This window comes from Pan paniscus, chromosome 9 (assembly GCF_029289425.2).
Source record: "Pan paniscus chromosome 9, NHGRI_mPanPan1-v2.0_pri, whole genome shotgun sequence".
NCBI classification, from domain to species: Eukaryota; Metazoa; Chordata; class Mammalia; order Primates; family Hominidae; genus Pan; species Pan paniscus.
The window spans coordinates 65,951,863-65,972,129 of record NC_073258.2 but is presented as its reverse complement, the minus strand read 5'-3'; the positions used below and the strand labels follow the sequence as shown (position 1 = coordinate 65,972,129).

The window sequence follows — 20,267 nt, the reverse complement described above, 5'->3', positions numbered from 1 at the left end:
GTCACCCCCTTATCCTCCACCCTCGGCAGGTGCGTCCCACGGCGGGACGGTGGTGGGAGGTGGAGGGGGCGACCCGTGGGGGCGGGGCCTAGGCCTCTCCAGCCCCTTTCCTGGCGTCACCCTCCACGCCTCTCTTCCCAGTGCCGTGTCCATACTAGGTCAGCGGCCAGCCTCGCTGGCCGGGGGCGGGGCGTCTGCCTGGGTGGGGCCCACCGGGGCTGGGAGCCGGGACTTGGGCTGAGGCTTCCCGGACCACGGAGAATCCACGCTGTCGAGGGCAGGACCCAGGAGGGGGAGGAAGCAGAGGATGCTCGGCGCCTTCTTGGCTCCGCCCTTAGCCCCGCCCTACTGCGGCGTTTAAGGGTCTCTTAGCAGGTGGCTACACTGGATCCAAAGTCGGGGGAGTGTTACGGCAGGGAACACTCGCAGACCGCCTAGCCTAGGCCCTCATTATGGGGAAACTGAGGAACAGAAAGGTCCTGTTTCTAAGTCTTACATTACCAAGACTGAGGTGCGGGGGCGGTCCGGGATCCCCCGCCCCAAGGCTGGGAGGGGCACGCCTCGGAAGGGAGGTTTGGGGTCGGTGGTTTCACAGTGAGTGTGTCTGAAGCCAAATGGCCGGAAACCGTTACCCGCTCTCCTAGGCCCGGCTAGTGGGGACCCCAACCGCCTGCGGCTGCCCCTCCCAAGTTCCTCCCTGTTGGCCAGGCATCCAGGTCTCCAGTCTCCGAGCTGCGGAGAACCCACCGCCACATGCGGCTGCCCCTTTCCATTAGACCCTGTGGGGAGCCAGGCTTCCGGGGCCCCGTTCCTCCTGTGTGAACTGGGCCCCCCGCCCCCATTCCCAGACATCAAGGCCGCGTCTCCAGGTAGCCACGATTTCATTCCTCGCTCCCCACAGGTCCCTCTCCCCAAAATATTCCCATCTTGTCCTAGCCCATCCCCCAGACTATCTCAAGGACCAGCTGTCCCCACGCCCCCGACCTCCACTAGGCCTGTGCCACCCGCTGCCTGCAGGAAGACGCCCGGTCCCGGGCCGGGTTAGCCCCATGGGAACGGTTTGTCTCGAAAACAGGAACCCGAGCTGGGGGCTGGGCGGGGCGCCCCTTCCCCACCGCAGTCCGCTTCCTGCCCCTCCCGGCTTCCTCCGCCCGACACCCAGGCAGGGCGGGGGGCACTGGGGCGTCCGCGGTTGGGGGAGGGGCTCTTCGTTTCGGTCCCCCCTCCGCGTCCCGGGCGGCGGGGCCTCCGGTCGCCCACCCTCGGGGCAGCTAGTGGCGCAGCCCCCCGCCCGCGGCCCTGGCCTCCCGGGTGGCGCGGCAGGGGAGGGGTTAAGCTGCCGCAGGGACCGCCGCGTGCGGGGCGAGAGGGAGCCCCCGGTGGGGGTGGCGCAGCCGGCGGTGCGGAGCTCCGCGCAGGGGCGGAGGGGGGAGGGGGCGGCCTGGCGCGGGGGCGGGGGCGGGGCGGCGGGGAGCGGGGCCGCGGCGTGGAGAGCGGGCGGGAGCCGCAGCCGCAGCGAGGCCGGCGGGCGGGAGCGCACGGAGGTGGGGTCGGCCAGGCCGGTGCGGGCTCCTTGCGGCAGGTCCCAAGAGTGAGTGGGCGAGCGCGGGCGGGGCGCCAGGCGAAGGAGGGCGCGGCCCCCAGCGACCCCCCCACCCGCCCAGGGCGGCGCGGGCGGGCTGGGGGCGGCGAGCGGGTGGGGAGTCTGCGGCCCGGGTCTGGGAGAGGGGGCAGCGGCCACGAGAGCTAAGGCGCGCTGGATCCCCGGAGGGGAGAGGACCTCCACGGTGCACCCAGCTTTTACCAGCCACCTTCCAGCGGGGCCCTCCCCCGCGTACCCCCATTTGGCAGATGAGAAAATTGAGGCTCCCAGAGGCCAAGTGATTCTCAAGGTCACACGAGGAAGCGGTAGAGCCAGGCGGGGACGGCTCTGGGTGGCTCTTAGGAAAAGTCCGCCTGAGAACTCCGTACAGGAGCTCCCCTGTCCTCCAGCCTGGGGGAGTGAGTATGTGTAGGGCCGGGGTACCTTTCCGTGGGGCAAGGCTCTGCCAAAATCTGGGAGTGAGGGGAGTCAGGGAGCTGGGGCCGCAGGGCGGGCCCTGCACCGCAAATGGGAGGGGGGCGACGGAATGGGCGTGCGCACCCATGGGGGTGTGTGCATGTGTGTGGGAGTGTACATGCGTGGAGAGGCACTGCCTTGCGTGTGTGCACACGTGTGAGGATGTCAGCGCCTGTGTGGCCGCGGGACTCAAGGCTGGCCTGGCTCAAGTGAACAGCACGTCCAGGAGGCGACCTCGTCCGCGGGTTTGCATTCTGGGGTGGACGAGCTGGGTATGTGTGCCTGAGGGTTTCTTCGTGCAGGTGTGCACAGGGTGTGGGTGCCATTGTGTGTGAGAGACGGAGGATGGGAGGCCTGTGCCTGTGGCCCGGTGCGTGTAAGTGCGGACGCCTGCACCTCCACTTAGGTCCCCGGCCTCCGACGAATAACTTGGGTGTGGAGTGTTTGCCCCTGCCAGGGTGCGTATGACCCCGCCAGTGACCGGAGTTGCTAATGGTGTCATGCACCCACCGGCCACCCTTGGCGCGAGCGCCCCCCTCTGGACACCCTGTTACGTGCGCGCTCACAGTTCGCCTGTGCGGGGCCGGGGCCAGGGTCAGGAGCCGGGGATAGGGAGGAAGAGGGCCTGTGGACAAGCTGAGCCGGGACCCCTGGGACCTTTGCGGAGGTGGCCTGGGAGCGCTCAGTTCCCAGGCTCAGGCTTCCCGCTGACGCCTCCTGGCCGCAGCGGGCTCCCCCCGCCCCAGGAATGTTCCTCTCCCATCCAGTCCGCCTCCCCTAGGGCAGGCCCTCTGGGGGCTGCCGCAGCCCCGCCTCGCCTTCCTGGGCTCCCGGGAGGGGGCGAGGCGGGCAGGACGCCTGGGTTCTCTCCTCCCCCCTCCCATACCAGGGAGAAATTCCTCCGAGGTCCCCTCAGGCTCTGGGTTCCCAAAATAACCCTGCGGGGGAAGGGAGGCTGTGGAGGGAGGGAAGCGGGAGGGGCGCAGAGCCGAGCTGCGGGGTGCTGCAGGTGCCTCTGGGGAGAGGGCGCGAGGAGAAGGCGCCCTGCGGGGGGGCTGGGCGCCAGCCAGTCCTGGGATCTTGGTTCGTCCCCATCCTCGTGAAGCCCCTCGGCCTTCCCGCGACTCCGAGGGTGGGCCGGAAGCCTCTCTGCGGGCCCGTTTCCCAACTGGCGGGTTGCACCATCCCGGGCCAGACCGTTTAACCCCGGGAGTGGCCGCGGGGGACAACTCCGCCCCTGCCCAGCAGGGGGCGTGCCCGCCCCGCCCCGTTTCTGCCCGCGGGGCCGCGCCCCCGCCCGCGCCTCCGCAGACTCCCGCTCTGCCTCTCCCGGGACAGGGGTTCGGTCCGAGCCCGGTGGGAGGCTCCCGGAGCGCAGCCTGGGCCCAGCCCACCCCGCGCCGGCGGCCATGGCAGGCACCCTGGACCTGGACAAGGGCTGCACGGTGGAGGAGCTGCTCCGCGGGTGCATCGAAGCCTTCGGTGAGTGGCTCGGGAGGGCACACGGAGCCTGAGCCTAGCCCCGAGTCTGAGCCCGGGTCCCTGCCTCCCAGGCACAGTCCAGGGCACAGCCCTGACCCGGACCCACCCTGCTCCGCAGCGTGCAGTCTCTTTAACGAAAGTCTTCTCCGCAACGCAGGGCAGAGAGATGCACGCCCTTCAGACAGATGAGGTTTCCCTTCTCTAGCCTTCCCCAGCGGCGGCGAAGGGAGGGCCGGGTCCCGGACTCTGACACTTGAGGGGCATTATCTGTCTCCCGGGGAATCCGGAGGAACTCGCTATCTCCGGCCTGGGAGCTGTTTCCGGCTAATGGGGGGCGGCTTATCTGGTGAAGGGGTGCCCCTTCCCCCCAAGCGCTCAGGAAATGACCTCTGGATTCTTGACCCCGGGGAACCCAGGCTCCTTCCGCCCCAGCTGGTTCCCCTCCGGACGATGGGCGGCTCGGGCGCTCCCCTCCTCCAGTCCTCAGGGCGTGCCTATCTCTCGCCCACCACACCTTTCCTCTCTAATTTGCCTCCTGCTCTCGGAGTCCTGGGCAAGCAGGAGGTGGGCGGGGTCGAGCGTGCACCCGAAGGACCGATACCTGGCGGGTTGCGGGGTAAGGATGAGGCATGGTAGCTGCGGACCCAGCTCAGCCACCTGTCTTTGACCCTTCGGAGTCAGATGACTCCGGGAAGGTGCGGGACCCGCAGCTGGTGCGCATGTTCCTCATGATGCACCCCTGGTACATCCCCTCCTCTCAGCTGGCGGCCAAGCTGCTCCACATATATCCTTCGCCGGCCTTGCCAAGGCCCCCGCCGTCGGAGCCCATGCGCAGCCCCTCTGCCCAGCCCAGGTGCAGAATGAGCCTCGCTCCTAAGTATAGGCCACTCCTTATCCCAGAGCTCAGGCGTCGTCCCAGCCTCCAACTAGGGCCTAGGCTCTGCCCCCTCCTTGCTCCTAGCGACTCGGTCCTGTCCCCAGGCTCTGTCCCCAGCCGAGGCCTTGCCCTCCTTCTCCCTAGAGTCTAGGGCCTGCCCCTGCTTCAGGCTTGGGTGCGCCCCGTGCATCTCTCTCTCCCAGAGCCCAGGCTTTGCTTTCAGCCTTCCTCAGCACCTAGTCCTCCACCCCCACCTCCAACCCCTCCCAGAGCTCAGGCCTCACCCCCAGCATCTCCGCAGAGCGCAGGCCCCATCCCTAGAACGTGTCTCCTAGAACCAGGCCCCGCCCCCAGCCTCCCTCCACGCAGGTCTCCCTTTCTAGAGTTAAGCGGCCTCCTTAACTCTCTCCTTCACCTACCAACAATCCCGGAAGGACAACTCCAATTCCCTGCAGGTGAAAACGTGCCACCTGGTCAGGTGAGTCTTTCCCCTGGGGCTCTAGCCCCTCCCCTTTCTCCCTTCTCTCTGGCTTCAGGCTGGCCTGGAGGAGGGGGCAGGGCGCTGTTTCTGAGAGTGGGTTTGAACCCTGGCTTGTTCGGGTGGGCAGTGCTGCCACAGGCTCACCCCTTCCTGGGTCTGGGCCTTAATTTTCTTTTCTGCGCAGTGCGGGTGGTTGTCTCAAGGGTCTAATGTACACTTGGAGTGGCGAAGGAAAGAGCTGGAACCATAGTTTGAGGGTCTTTTTGCTTAGGTGACTATAATCTCAAATAGCTCCTTGCAACCTGCTGGGTGATGGTGGGGGAAGGGCTATCTTGGGTGACTCCCCGCTCCTCCAGGTACTGGATCTCCGCCTTCCCAGCGGAGTTTGACTTGAACCCGGAGTTGGCTGAGCAGATCAAGGAGCTGAAGGCTCTGCTAGACCAAGAAGGGAACCGGCGGCACAGCAGCCTAATCGACATAGACAGCGTGTGCGTGGGGGGAGCACAGAGGGCTGGGGGGGCACTCAGTATCCTATACCATCTGTGCTTAATAAATGTCTGTTGAACTGAATGAGTGAGGGTCATGTTGCTCTCTCGCTTAAAAACCTTCCATGGCTCCCTATTGCCTTCAACATGCCTCCTCTGGGCAGCTTGGCGTTCCTGCCTCATCTTCCACTGCCACCACCCATCCCACACACCTCTTCCTGTAGCTGCGCTGTGTCGGCTCCCCGTCGGCTGAGCTCTCGAGTCCTTTCCCATCATGGTGCTCTGCTCATATCATCCCCTTTGCTGCCTCCTCCGTGTTACCAAGACTCAGTTCAGGCATGAAGTCTCCGTGGGCTCTGAGGGTTCGGGGCTCTTCCGGGGTAGAATTTGTCGTTCCCACCTCTGTTCTCCATGGCACTTTGTACAGACTCCTGTACAAAGACCTCTGTACATGTGTCACGCTGTTTTGTGATCATGTGTTTCTGTGTCTGTCTCCCTCAGTAGACTGTGAGCTCCTCGAGGGCAGGAACCGTGTCTTACTCATCTCTGTATTCCCAGCGCCTAGCACAGTGCCTGGCACAGAGTACGTTGTTCATAAATGTGTGTTGAGTGCATGACGGGGTGGGGGGAGATGAGGAGGAGTTGCTGGGACTGGGAACATTCGTGCCTAGGACAGTGCCTCGCATTATGTAGGTTCTCAGTAAGAGTGAATGGTGTGTCTGTGTGAGTGGGGGGCCACGAGGCATGTGCATGTCCAGCAAAGGGCTCATTACCCCTGCCCCCCCAGCCCTACCTACAAGTGGAAGCGGCAGGTGACTCAGCGGAACCCTGTGGGACAGAAAAAGCGCAAGATGTCCCTGTTGTTTGACCACCTGGAGCCCATGGAGCTGGCGGAGCATCTCACCTACTTGGAGTATCGCTCCTTCTGCAAGATCCTGGTGCGGCCCGAGGGCTGGGGGGTCAGGGGTCCAATGTGGGCTGGAAGAGAGTTCTAGGAGGGGCAGGGTCCCTGGCGTAGGCTGGGTCACAGGGTGCATCAGGGGTTTCAGTGTAACCACTGAAGGTCAGCTGGAGGGTGAGGAGTGGCTATCAGTGAGGGGAGAGGCCGGCAAGGTGCTGAGGCCACTCCTCATGCCCCCAGTTTCAGGACTATCACAGTTTCGTGACTCATGGCTGCACTGTGGACAACCCCGTCCTGGAGCGGTTCATCTCCCTCTTCAACAGCGTCTCGCAGTGGGTGCAGCTCATGATCCTCAGCAAACCCACAGCCCCGCAGCGGGCCCTGGTCATCACACACTTTGTCCACGTGGCGGAGGTGCCTGCCCCTCCCTCCCTGTGTCTCCCAACCACCCCACATGCCAGTCAGGCCAACCCTTCCCTTCCCCTAACCCACTGCCTTCTCTCTAGATAAGCTGGGCCAAATTCTGGGCCCACTCAGTGACTCCCTGCCTCTCCGTCCCCATTTGCCTTCCAGAAGCTGCTACAGCTGCAGAACTTCAACACGCTGATGGCAGTGGTCGGGGGCCTGAGCCACAGCTCCATCTCCCGCCTCAAGGAGACCCACAGCCACGTTAGCCCTGAGACCATCAAGGTGCCTGGGACTGGGGAGGGGCCGGTGCTTCCCAGGTCTGTCTTCACTGGGTCCTCCCAGCAGCACTGGGGGCTGGGCACAGCTGTCCTCATTTGATAGATATGGAAATGGAGGCTCAGAGGGGTTAAGTGCTTTTCTCAGTTTGCACAATGGCAACAGCAGAGTGGGGGCTCACAGGTCGTCATGGACCCCAAAGCTAGTACTTTTTTTTTTTTTTTTTTTAAGACAGGGTCTCTCTCTGTTGTCCAGACTGGAGTTCAGTGGTGCAATCACAAGCTCACTGCAGCCTTGAACTCCTGAGCTCAATCGATCCTCCCACCTCAGCCTCCTGAGTAGCTGGGACTACAGGTGTACGCCACCATGCCTAATTTTTGTATTGTTATTAATTTTTTTTTTTTTTTTTTAGAGATGGGGTTTTGCCATGTTGCCCAGACTGGTCTTGAACTCCTGGGCTCAAGTGATCCGCCTGCCTTGGCCTCCCAAAGTGCTGAGATTATGGCTTGAGCCATTGTGCCTTGCCACTTGTAGTTTCTTCTTTTCTTTCTCCTTCATTTTTTATTATTTTTGAAGTATTTTGAAGTATTGAGTAACATACATATAGAAAAGTATATAAAAACATATGAGACTGGGCGTAGTAGCTCACACCTGTAATCCCAGCACTTTGGGAGGCTGAGGTGGGCAGATCACGTGACATCAGGAGTTTGAGACCAGCCTGGCCAACATGGTGGAAACCCATCTCTACTAAAATACAAAAATTAGCCAGGCATGGTGGCACGCACCTGGAATCCAAGCTACTTGGGAGGCTGAGGCAGGAGGAGAATTACTTGAACTCAGGAGGCGGAGGTTGCAGTGAGCCAAGATCGTGCCACCTCACTCCAGCCTGGGCGACAGAGTGAGACTCCATCTAAAAAAAAAGAAAAGTATATAAAAACATATGAATAGTTTAAAGAAAAATTGTAAAGAAAACACTGTGTAACTACTGCCCGGGTTGGGAAATAGAACCCTGCCAGGCCCCCAAGCGCCCAGCACTTTAGAGCATAACTCCCTCCCCACGACTTTTGCAATGATGATCTTGCTTTTCTTTATAGCTTCACCACGTAGGTATGCGGTCCAAAACAATGTGGGGCTTTTTGTTGTCTGTTTTGAACTTTCTATGAATGGAATGTTGTGTTATTTTATGTCTTGCTTTTTTCATTCCACATGGTTCTGAGAGTCTTTTCATTCTGTCATGTGGAGCAATTGTTTTTTCATTTTCATTGCCATATAATATTTTATTGTACATCTACCCCAATTCATTTATTTATTTATTTTTTTGAGATGGAGTCTGTCTCTGTCATCCAGGCTGGAGTGCGGTGGCGAGATCTCGTCACTGCAACTTCCGTCTCCTGGGTTTACGTGATTCTCGTGCCTCAGCCTCCTGAGTAGCTGGGATTATGGGCTCGTACCACCACGTCTGGCTAATTTTTTGTAGAGACAGGCTTTCACCATGTTGCCGAGGCTGGTCTTGAACTCCTGAGCTCAGGCAATCCACCCGCTTTAGCCTCCCAAAGTGCTGGGATTACAGGTGTGAGCCACGGCCCCCAGCCTACCCCAATTTATGTATTGATTCTATTGTTGAATGTTGGGGTTTTTCCTTTTCTTTTCTTTCTTTCTTTTTCTTTTCTTTTTTTTTTTTTTGAGATGGAGTCTTGCTCTGTCACCAGGCTGGAGTGCAGTGGCGCTAATTTGGCTCACTGCAACCTCTGCCTCCCAGGTTCAAGTGATTCTCCTGCCTCAGCCTCCTGAGTAGCTGGGACTACAGGCATGCACCACCACACCCGGCTAATTTTTGTATTTTTTTAGTAGAGATGAGGTTTCCACCATGTTGGCCAAGATGGTCTCCATCTCTTGACCTCATGATCCATCTGCCGTGGCCTCCCAAAGTGCTGAGATTACAAGTGTGAGCCACCACGCCCAGCTGGTTTTTCCAGTTTTTGCTGTTTGGACGGGGTGGCTGAGTATGTTCTTCCAGGTCATTGTCCTGTGCTGCCTTGCCTCCCTGAGCCTCTGTTTCTCCTGTTAAATGTTGATGATTCCCTGTGTCCAGGCCTGGTTTAGAGGTGTGGTGCTTTTGGCAGTGAGTATTGCCTTGAATTCATGGCAATGAATTCAATCCCCAGGGGCTGAGAGAGCCAGTCGTGGGGGACAGTAAGGGAGGTTTTTACTCTTTCACCTGTCCCTGACCCTGACTCCTCCTCACCCCCTCCTACATTTCCAGGGCTGAGGTAGGGAGGATGGTTGTGGGGGTATGACTCCTCTGTCCTTTGTCCCCAGCTCTGGGAGGGTCTCACGGAACTAGTGACGGCGACAGGCAACTATGGCAACTACCGGCGTCGGCTGGCAGCCTGTGTGGGCTTCCGCTTCCCTATCCTGGGTGTGCACCTCAAGGACCTGGTGGCCCTGCAGCTGGCACTGCCTGACTGGCTGGACCCAGCCCGGACCCGGCTCAACGGGGCCAAGATGAAGCAGCTCTTTAGCATCCTGGAGGAGCTGGCCATGGTGACCAGCCTGCGGCCACCAGTACAGGCCAACCCCGACCTGCTGAGCCTGCTCACGGTGAGGAGCAGGGGGCAGGGAGGTGGGGAGCTGGGCACCAGGGGTTGACAGTTTCCCCAGGTCCTGGCTGTGGGCGTGGCCTGGGGCTCTGGGTTCTGGCCAAGAAACTGAGATCTAGCGTGGGCTCTGGGGTTTGGAGTGGATGCTGAGAAGGGGTCCAGGCTCTGGTTGGGGCTGTGGACTGAGGTCTGATCTCCAGGCTGGTATGTGGACTGTGGGCAGTTTGAACTGGGCCTGGGTCCCGGGTTGAGTTCTGGCAATGGGCTGTGTTCTAGGGCTGGGCCAAGCTCTGCATTCTGTGGGCAGGGGTGGTTTCTAAGCATGGCCCTGGGCTTGGAGTGAAGTTCTGGGCTTGGCTTTACACTTGGTCTTGGGGTCTAGGGTGGGAGTTGGGTTCTGGTTTAGATCCAGACAAGGTTCTAGACATTGGGCTGGGGCTTAAGTGTTAAGGTTTGGAGCGGATTCTTAGCTGCTTCTGGGCTCTGGAGGGGATCAGGGTTGAAATCAGAGCTTCTGGCTGGGTTCCGACCTGGCTTCTTCCCTGACATCTTGGCAATATGTTGTGTTCAAGGTTTGGGGCCATGCTGTGGTTTGATCTGCGCGCTGGGATGACGCGGGGGTTGCTGTGCTGTGTTCTAAGCCAGGCTTTGTCCTGAGTCTAGCTTCTGACCCGAGCTCTGAGCTGAGCTGTGGCCTCTAGGTCGACCTTTGGCCCTGGGCTCTGTGGCCGTGGGCAGGGCACAGTGGGTGTGATCAGATCTGTGTGTCCCAGGTGTCTCTGGATCAGTATCAGACGGAGGATGAGCTGTACCAGCTGTCCCTGCAGCGGGAGCCGCGCTCCAAGTCCTCGGTGAGGGGGTACTCCCTCCTCTCCACTCTGCCCTTCCCTCCTGAGAATCCCAGGATGTGAGGACGGGAAGAGCTCTTAGCAACCACCTCACCCATCCGTCTTGTAGGACAGAGGCATCCTGGGGGTAGGGCAGTAGTGTTGGGCAGACTTCCCTCTCCCAGGGATTCCCCTCTCTGTTCCCCGGGGCTCTGGGCTCCCCCTGCCTCTGGCCCTAGCTCAGGCCCGACCATTTCCATAGCCAACCAGCCCCACGAGTTGCACCCCACCACCCCGGCCCCCGGTGCTGGAGGAGTGGACCTCGGCTGCCAAACCCAAGCTGGATCAGGCCCTCGTGGTGGAGCACATCGAGAAGATGGTGGAGGTGAGCTCCTGCGGAGCCTGAGCAGTGTGTGGGGAGAGGCCAGTTTGCCGGAGCACTGCCCTGGAAGCCAGCACGAGTGTCCTGTTCAAGACCCAGCACTCAGCCCCCAGGAGTCACAGGGCCTGGCAGGCCAGCTGCACGGGGCTGAGGTGCCCCTGGGTAGGGTGGGGGTGGAGGTATGGAACGGGGGTGGTGTCAGAGACCTCTCTGAGACACACCTAATCAAATGGACTGGGAACGTGGGAAGGGACAGCACCTGATGTCCCCTTTACTCTCCCCTCTTCTGGCTCTGCGTGTCCCTCTGCGTGCCCCAGTCTGTGTTCCGGAACTTTGACGTCGATGGGGATGGCCACATCTCACAGGAAGAATTCCAGATCATCCGTGGGAACTTCCCTTACCTCAGCGCCTTTGGGGACCTCGACCAGAACCAGTGAGGAGGGCTGGGGACCTGGGGGAGAGGGAAGGCAACTCAGCCCACTTCTGCCTGGGCTTCAGTTTCTTGTGTGCAAGATGAGGTCACTGAGCCAGATGATCTTGGCCTGGGAAGCTGCCAGTGTGGGAAAGGGCACTTGCTTTTGTGGGGAGGAGAGGCTGCCAGCTGTGGAGGCGCAGTGGTATCTCACAAATTCAGACAGATGGGGGGCTCCACCTGAGTCTTGCAAAGACTGTGACCTGGGGACTGTGGCTACAAAAGTGCTGTTTTATTTGTGGAGCTCACAGCTGTCAAGAAGTGTGGGCAACTTGAGCTCCTGGATAGTCTGTTCTAATGAATAGATAAGAAAGGTTTGTAATTAGCAGTACCCAGTTGTTTATCAACAGTTCATATGCTGACAATTTGGAAAAACAGCTGGTTCTCTGAAGTAGGTTAAACATGCCCCCTGAAGCCAGATTCATGCCCTATTTTTGCTGAGCAGAAAAAACTCCATTCAAAATTTAAAGTCCATCTCAGGTCGATTTATTTTTTAATGTTACCTGTATTTCAAAAATCTGTTGTTTTTTATTTCCACATTACAAAAATCCACGGTAAAATAAAATCTAGGTGGTAAAATAAATTTATAGTGAACAAAATGTTTAAAGTAAGAAGTGAGAGGCCAGGTGCGGTGCCTCACGCCTGTAATCCTAGCACTTTGGGAGACTGAGTTGGCAGGATCAATTCAGGCCAGGAGTTTGAGCCCAGCCTGGGCAACAGAGTAAGACCCTGTCTCTACAAAAATTATTATTATTATTTTTGAGACAGAGTCTCACTCTGTTGCCCAGGCTGGAGTGCAGTGGTACAATCTCGGCTCGCTGCAACCTCCACTTCCTGGGTTCAAGTGATTCTCCTGCTTCAGCTTCCTGAGTAGCTGGGATTACAGGCATGCATCACCGTGCCTGGCTAATTTTTGTATTTTTAGCAGAGATGGGGTTTTACCATGTTGGCCAGGCTGGTCTCAAACTCTTGACCTCAAGTGATCCACCTGCCTTGGCCCCCCAAAGTGCTAGGATTACAGGCATGAGCTACTGCTCCTAGCCTAAAAAAATTTTTTTTGGGCATGGGTGGCACGTGCCTGTAGTCCCAGCTACTCAGGAGGCTGAGGCAGGAGGATCCCTTGAGCCCAGGAGGTTGAGACTGCAGTGAGCTGTGATCACACCACTGCACTTCAGCCTGGGTGACTGAGCGAGATCACCCCCATCAAAAAAAAAAAAAAAGGAAAAAAAAAGGAAGAAATGAAAGTCCCCTCTTTCCTTTTCCACTGGTAGAAGTTGCCATGATTAAACACTGTTAACAATATTAAGCTTGGCAGTATGTGGATTCTTCCAGTCTTCTTTTCCCAGGCAGGTGCACATTGATAGAGATTTTGTTTGTTTGGTGTCTGTTTCATGGACAAACAGGATTAGAGCATAAATCTAGTTCTGCTTGTGGCTTTTATCATAGCTGCTTTATTTCTTCTCCCAGATTTTAGGCAGAGGTAGTTGAGTTCCATGTTTTCTCCCTGGGTTGGTGGGTGGATTTTTATCTAGACCACCTTTTCAGTGAGAATGACCCTTTGAGACGATGGAGGCCTCAGCTTCATGCAGCGGTCTCAGCCTTAACCCTCTACCTCCTGCAGGCCCCAGGCTGTGTGTGTGTGTGTGTGTGTGTGTGTGTGTTGGTGAGGGGGAAGCCCTGGTTGGGTATCAAAACCTAGCACCTGGTTCGGCAGGAGGGAGACCAGCACCGGCTCCCAGAACCAGGCCCAGCTCACCACTTCATTGTAAAGCTCCCTCTTTGTTTCTGGAACTTGGGTGTTTCCATTTCTTTCTTACAAAATTATCTATGCATTTACAGCAATTATTGATATATCTTTAGGCAGCATCTAGGCACTTGTAGTGGGTTCTCTTTTTTCTTTTTTCTTTTTTTTAATCACCCTCTCTTTTTTTTGAGACAGAGTCTCACTCTGTCGCTCAGGCTGGAGTGCAATAGCGCGATCTTGGCTCACTGCAACCTCTGCCTCCCAGGTTCAAGTAATTCTCATGCCTCAGCCTCCCAAGTAGCTGAGATTACAGGCACTGGCCACCAGACCCGGCTAATTTTTTTTTCTTTTTCTTTTTTTTGAGACGGAGTTTCGCTCTTTGTTGCCCAGGCTGGAGTACAGTGGTGTGATCTCGGCTCACTGCAACCTCCGCCTCCCGGGTTCAAGTGATTCTCCTGTCTCAGCCTCCCGAGTAGCTGGGATTACAGGCGCCTGCCACCATGCCTGGCTAATTTTGTATTTTTTTTTTTTTTGAGACAGAGTCTCACTCTGTCACCCAGACTGGAGTGCGGTGGCGCGATCTCGGCTCACTGCAAGCTCTGCTTCCCGGGTTCATGCCATTCTCCTGCCTCAGCCTCTGGAGTAGCTGGGACTACAAGCACCCGCCACCATGCCCGGCTAATTTTTTGTATTTTTAGTAGAGACGGGGTTTCACCGTGGTCTTGATCTCCAGACCTCGTGATCCACTAGCCTCCGCCTCCCAAAGTGCTGGGATTACAGGCATGAGCCACCTCACCCAGCCTAATTTTGTATTTTTAGTAGAGATGGGGTTTCACCATGTTGCGCAGGCTGGTCTTGAACTTCTGACCTCAGGTGATCCGCCCTCCTCGGCCTCCCGAAGTTCTGGGATTACAGGCGTGAGCCACCATGCCTGGCCTAATTTTTGTATTTTTAGTAGAGACGGAGTTTTACCTTGTTGGCCAGGTTGGTCTCCAACTCCTGACCTCACCTCAGGTGATCTACCCACCTCAGGTGATCTGCCCACCTCGGCCTCCCAAAGTGCTGGGATTACAGGCATGAGCCACTGTGCACCCGGCCTAAAAATCACCATCTTGACAGAATTTCATGCCTTGCTTTTTGTTTTTTTTCATCTTTGTGCTTGTTTTCCACTTAACCCTTGATCACAGACATCTTTCCATGTGGATTCATGTAGAACTACCTCATTCGTTAGAACAGCTGCAGAGTATTCCACTGTGCGGTTAGTCCATCATTTCCCTAACCATCCTCCTGCTGATGGACAGTTAGACTGTTCCAGTTTTTCAGTATGATTCTATGCCAGGCTGCCATGAACGTCCTTTTACTGATCCACTCAGGCCACTATTTCTGTAGGAGAAATTCCTAGAAGTGGGATAATTGGATCAAAAGATATGCACATTCTAAATTAGGAGAGAGACTGCCAAACTGACCTCAGACAAGGTTGTACCAGTTTGCACCCCCATCAGCAGCGTACAAGTGCCTGCTTCCCAACTTCCTCGCCAACAGTGGATGCTATAAAAAGCTTCACAATTTTGCCAGTCTCATTGGCAAATGGTATCTTGGTTAAATTTGCATTTCTTTAATACTAATGGGGGTAGGGTATCTTTTCATATGTTTATTGGCCATTTATTTCTCCTGTCAATTGCCTGTTCTGATTCCTTGTCCATTATTCTACTGGGTTTGTTGGTCTTTTTCTCATTGATTTTTAGAATCTCTGTTAATGGATATTAACCCTTTGCTGTTGAATGTGTTTGCAAATATTTTCTCCCTGTCTGTCATTTATGTTGTCTTTTTCCATATAAAATTTAAAAACTTTTGTGTGCTCAATATGTCAGTCTTTTCCTTTCTGGCTTCTTGGATTTGTGTTCTGTGTAGAAAGGCCCTCAGCCCCTCAAGATTATAAAATTATTATCTTATATCTTTTCTTTTTTTTTTTTTTGAGACAGGGTCTCTTGCCATGTGACCCAGGCTGGAGTGCAGTGGCATGATTTTGGCTCGCTGCAACCTCCACCTTCCAGGTTCAAGTAATTCTTGTGCCTCAGCCTCCCGAGTAGCTGGGATTATACGTGCCCACGACCATGCGTGGCTAATTTTTGTATTTTTAGTAGAGACAGGTTTTTACCATGTTGGCCAGGCTGGTCTCGAACTCCTGACCTCAAGTCATCCGACTGCCTTGGTCTCCCAAAATGCTGGGATTACAGGCATGAGCCACCTTGCCCGCCCTGTCTTATATCTTTTGAGATAATTTTATTTTTTGCATGAGTGTTTACAAAAAATCCAGTGAGAACAGTGATAATTTAGTTTTCACGCACAGTATGAAGAATGTAGGCTTGTATTTTTTGTTTGTTTGTTTGTTTGTTTTTTTGAGACGGAGTCTTGCTCTGTTGCCCAGGCTGGAGTGCAGTGGTGTGATCTCAGCTCACTGCAACCTCCACCTCCTGGGTAGGCTTATATTTTTTTCTTTTCTTTTCTTTTCTTTTTGAGACAGGTCTCTTGCCGTGTCACCCAGGCTGGAGTGCAGTGGCATGATCTTGGCTCGCTGCAACCTCCACCTCCCAGGTTCAAGTGATTCTCATGCCTTAGCCTCCCGAGTAGCTGGGATTATAGGTGCCCGCCACTATGCCTGGCTAATTTTTTGTATTTTTAGTAGAGACGGGGCTTTGCCATGTTGGCCAGGCTGGTCTTGAACTCCTGACCTCGTGATCCACCCGCCTTGGCCTCCCAAAGTGCTGGGATTACAGGCGTAAGCCACTGTGCTCAGCTCTATATTTTTTTCAGATAGCCAGTTATCCTAATGCTCCCTTGATTTGATGGACCACCTGGATCACACATTATGAGCCCCCTCATAAGCAGGTGGGAGTCTCAAGCGAGGGCCAGTCCCGATGGGAATAGCACTTGGTGGCTGAGGACCCTCCTATCTGTGCAGACACTGTTGTAAAACTTCACATGCATCATCTAATTTAATCCTCACCAAAATCCTATGAAATGTAGGAATGATCATTACACCCATTTATAGATAAGGAAACGGAGAGACAGGGAGATTACTCCGCTACAGGTCAAGAGGCAGGGAAGTAGAGCTGCGATTTGAACTGAGGTCTGTGTCTAGAACACGTGCTCATTCTTTCCCTAAAATGTATTCATAGGTGAAAAAGGGCTTCTGCGGAAAGCCCTGGGTTATGTGGGAAACGCTGGATTTACAGGTGTCTTTCCAGCAGGATGATGCAGGAGAGAGAGGGATGCGATTTCTCCCAATCTCTCCTGGTCCCAGAACTCATTAGAGAGTTCTCCCTGCTCAGGGCTCCCGACTGGTGTTGCACACAGTACACTTCGGGAGCCCGAGGCTGATGGTTCCATGGAAAGTACACAGTTATTTTAGTTGGCACACAAAGTGTGAAGTGGGCAGGACAGGCCACTGTTCTGAGAAGGAACCCAGGGAAAGGGACTGGCCCAAGACCACACACTGGTTAGCGGCACTTCCCACATCTGCCTGACCCCTAGTCCAGTGCCGCCTTTTCTTTACTCTGCAACAGGAGTCCAAAATCAGGAGTTCCATGAGGACACTGGGAACAGTGGGATGGGTTAGGCCAGCGGTGGATGGTTCTGGGGAGGGCCCGAGCTGAAGCGCCCCCCCAACTCCCCACAGGGATGGCTGCATCAGCAGGGAGGAGATGGTTTCCTATTTCCTGCGCTCCAGCTCTGTGTTGGGGGGCCGCATGGGCTTCGTACACAACTTCCAGGAGAGCAACTCCTTGCGCCCCGTCGCCTGCCGCCACTGCAAAACCCTGGTGAGAGTCCCTTTCCCGGCTCACGGCCCAAGCCACGCCCCTCCAGCCCCGGCCCCGCCCTCCCTTCTGGCCCCGCCTCTGCCAGAGCCCTTCTCAAGCCAGGAAAACCTGGTTAATTCTATTTGCCTCTCCTCCTGTGGTTCTGCCCGGGGCCCTGAGGCGGGCTCTAAAGCCCTAGTCTCACCCTCAAGAAGGAAGAAGTAGAGTCATCACCTCTAAATCCCTCCTCCCACCACGGCCCCTCCTCTATTGCAGATCCTGGGCATCTACAAGCAGGGCCTCAAATGCCGAGGTGAGATGGAATGACTGGAAGGGCTGCTGGGCAGTGTTTTTTTTTTTTGTTTGTTTGTTTGGGAGAGTTACTATTTTGGTGGGGCAATTGCCAAGGAGTGAAGTACCTTAAAATCAGAGGCGCATGGCCGGGCATGGTGGCTCAAGCCTGTAATCCCAGCACTTTGGGAGGCCGAGGCGTGCAGATCACCTGAGGTCAGGAGTTCAAGACCAGCCTGACCAACATAGCGCAACCCCGCCTCTACTAAAAATACAAAAAGTAGCTGGGCGTGGTGGCAGCCACCTGTAATCCCAGCTACTTGGGAGGCTGAGGCATGAGAATCGCTTGAACCTAGGAGGCGGGGTTTGCAGTGAGCCGAGATCACGCCACTGCACTCCAGCCTGGGCAACAGAGAGGGCTCTGTCTCAAAAAAAAACAACAACAAAAAAAACCCCAAAACCAAAACCCCACAAAATCAGAGGCTCAAGATGACTGATGTGAAGGGAGTGGCGTTTAAGAGGCCATTTATTTTGATGACGCAGCTGCCCAGGAACAGAGAACATGGGAGAAGGCATAGACTGACAATTAGGAGGAGGAGAACACTTTGGAAGGAGACTCTTATTTTGGTGGGGCAGCTGCTCAGGAACAAAGGTTCCTGGTAGGGGGGCGCAAGCCTGCGGGATGGGATGGAGGGTATTCTGACCAATGGCCCTGGCTGGCTCTCCATTTGCCCTCCCCCAGCCTGTGGTGTGAACTGCCACAAGCAGTGCAAGGATCGCCTGTCAGTTGAGTGTCGGCGCAGGGCCCAGAGTGTGAGCCTGGAGGGGTCTGCACCCTCACCCTCACCCACGCACAGCCACCATCACCGCGCCTTCAGCTTCTCTCTGCCCCGCCCTGGCAGGCGAGGCTCCAGGCCTCCAGGTAAGAGGGAGTCATTCTGTACTGGCCTGTGGAGGGAAGGATGCAGGGCCACTGGGGCAAAGAACGCAGGATGGAAGCCATTCCAAAGTGCATAATTCTCTTTTTGTGGTGGGATAATAAAGAAGGGACAGGCCGGGTGCGGTGGCTCACGCCTGTAATCCCAGCACTTTGGGAGGCCGAGGTGGGCGGATCACGAGGTCAGGAGATCAAGACCATCCTGGCTAACACGGTGAAACCCCATCTTTACTAAAAATACAAAAAAAAAAAAAATTAGCCAGGCGTGGTGGCGGGCGCCTGTAGTCCCAGCTACTTGGGAGGCTGAGGCAGGAGAATGGCATGAACCCGGGAGGCGGGGCTTGCAGTGAGCCGAGATCGCGCCACTGCACTCCAGCCTGGGCGATAGAGCAAGATTCCGTCTCAGAAAAAAAAAAAAAATAAATAAAGAAGGGACAGGTAAGGGTGCCAGAAAGTGGCCAGGAAGCCCTGGACCTTCTGAGGCTGAGGAGAGAGACCCTAATTTATAAAGAGGTATAAAAGTGAAAGAGGCTTCAAGATTCCAGTTACAGTCTTATTTTGTTGGAGGGGTTAACAAAGGATTGGAGAAGGTGTTATATGAGCCATTGGCTTGCCTTTCCCTTTCTGGCTGCTCTGGAGGCTCTTCTGGGGAAAGTCCCTTGCCCTGATAATGTCCTGGCAGCTCTCTTGGGGTATTTGATGGTTTTAGGTCAGTCTGCTGAATGACAACTGGCCAAATGATTATTTTGCTGAGAACAGTCCGAACAACTATGTTAAACTGGGGTCTAAGGTAGTTGATCACAACTGTTTGGATTGGCATAAGTCCTCAAAAAACAGAGGCAGGCACAGGGCATACATCCTCAAAAATAGAAAAGATAAATCCATTTGCATTGAGCCTTCCAGAAGTGCTGGGGTCTAAAATGTGAAATACACACAAAATTGACATTTAAGCAAACTGCGCTGACAAATCTGTGGCTGAAAAAGCTGTGGCAAAACAAAAACATAGAAAAAGAGCCTCAAAAATTGGGCTGAGGCCGGGCATGGTGGCTCACGCCTGTAATCCCAGCATTTTGGGAAGCCAAGGTGGGTGGATCACCCGAGGTCAGGAGTTGGAGACCAGACTGGCCAACGTGGCAAAGCATCATCTCTACAATACAAAAATACAAAAATTAGCTGGGCATGGTGGCAGGCGCCTGTAATCCCAGCTACTTGGGAGGCTGAGGCACGAGAATTGCTTGAACCTGGGAGGTGGAGGTTGCAGAGAGCCGAGATTGCGCCAGCCTGGGCGACAGAGAGAGACTCTGTCTCAAAAAAAAAAAAAAAAAAAAAAAAAATGGGCTGTGAGGTCATGCAGGGAATTGATTTTTGGTGGGTGGGTCTGCTTCTGGGATGATGTGGATGCCTCCCATGGAGAGGGGAAGGGTTGATGAAGTCCCAGGGACCTGGAAGTGTGTTCTGCAGCAATCCCCCTCCCAGCAGAGATCCGTGAGGAGGAGGTACAGACGGTGGAGGATGGGGTGTTTGACATCCACTTGTAATAGATGGTGAGTCCTCCCACAGCTGGCACCAGAGCTCCCCACTGAGGGCTGGGGGGGAGCTGGGGAGTATCAGGGAAATGGGTGCTTTATCCAAATGGCTCCAAGCCAGGTGGGCTACTACCTTGTTGTTGGGGGGGTGTCTTCCTCACAACCTGTTTTTCTCTTCCCAGCTGTGGTTGGATCAAGGACTCATTCCTGCCTTGGAGAAAATACTTCAACCAGAGCAGGGAGCCTGGGGGTGTCGGGGCAGGAGCCTGGGGGTGTCGGGGCAGGAGGCTGGGGATGGGGGTGGGATATGAGGGTGGCATGCAGCTGAGGGCAGGGCCAGGGCTGGTGTCCCTAAGGTTGTACAGACTCTTGTGAATATTTGTATTTTCCAGATGGAATAAAAAGGCCCGTGTAATTAACCTTCACCATCAGCGCCTAGAATCCCGGGGGGTAGGGGGATGGTATACTTTACAGGATGACAATCTTGGGAGCTAGAACTTTGTAGCCAGAGAAACTTGGGAGGTCTGGAATCTCATGTGTCTGGAGTCTTGGGGGAGAGAATCTTAGAAGCAGAAAACCTTGGAACATAAGAATCTTGGGGAGGGTCTAGGATCTTGAGGAGACCAGATCCTTGGACATCTAAAACTTGAAACTAGTAGGTCTGCACCCGAGAATTGCAGGGCCAGTCATGCATACCCAAAGCCTTCAGCCCATGGCCG

General features: G+C 55.6%; 1 protein-coding gene across 12 annotated transcripts; it reads left to right on the top strand.

Annotated features, from left to right (window-relative positions):
• Nucleotides 1–352: 352 nt before the first annotated feature.
• RASGRP2 (RAS guanyl releasing protein 2) lies at nucleotides 353–19,973 on the top strand. Of its 12 annotated transcripts, none has more exons than XM_008953998.6 (17): nucleotides 353–375; nucleotides 3,398–3,541; nucleotides 4,223–4,325; nucleotides 4,834–4,896; nucleotides 5,256–5,387; nucleotides 6,172–6,322; nucleotides 6,526–6,699; nucleotides 6,859–6,975; nucleotides 9,289–9,570; nucleotides 10,343–10,420; nucleotides 10,659–10,781; nucleotides 11,096–11,211; nucleotides 16,674–16,815; nucleotides 17,071–17,107; nucleotides 17,828–18,007; nucleotides 19,499–19,566; nucleotides 19,731–19,973. In XM_008953998.6, the coding sequence occupies exons 2-16, from the start codon at nucleotides 3,469–3,471 to the stop codon at nucleotides 19,558–19,560; spliced, it is 1,833 nt and encodes a 610-aa protein (XP_008952246.2). In that variant the 5' UTR covers nucleotides 353–375; nucleotides 3,398–3,468; the 3' UTR covers nucleotides 19,561–19,566; nucleotides 19,731–19,973. The 12 variants fall into 12 exon arrangements, with proteins under 12 accessions (XP_008952246.2, XP_008952247.2, XP_054950446.1 ...); XM_008953999.6 differs by lacking the exon at nucleotides 353–375 and adding an exon at nucleotides 722–869; XM_055094471.2 differs by lacking the exon at nucleotides 353–375 and adding an exon at nucleotides 725–869 and having other exon boundaries at nucleotides 19,502–19,566.
• Nucleotides 19,974–20,267: the final 294 nt, after the last annotated feature.

Bases quoted from the DNA above. Each gene is read 5' to 3' on its own strand.
- RASGRP2 (XM_008953998.6), top strand. From the start codon at position 3,469: ATGGCAGGCACCCTGGACCTGGACAAGGGCTGCACGGTGGAGGAGCTG. The intron at 4,326-4,833 runs ATATCCTTCGCC...TCTCTCCTTCAC, and splicing joins GCGGCCAAGCTGCTCCACAT to CTACCAACAATCCCGGAAGG. The intron at 6,700-6,858 runs GTGCCTGCCCCT...TTTGCCTTCCAG, and splicing joins ACTTTGTCCACGTGGCGGAG to AAGCTGCTACAGCTGCAGAA.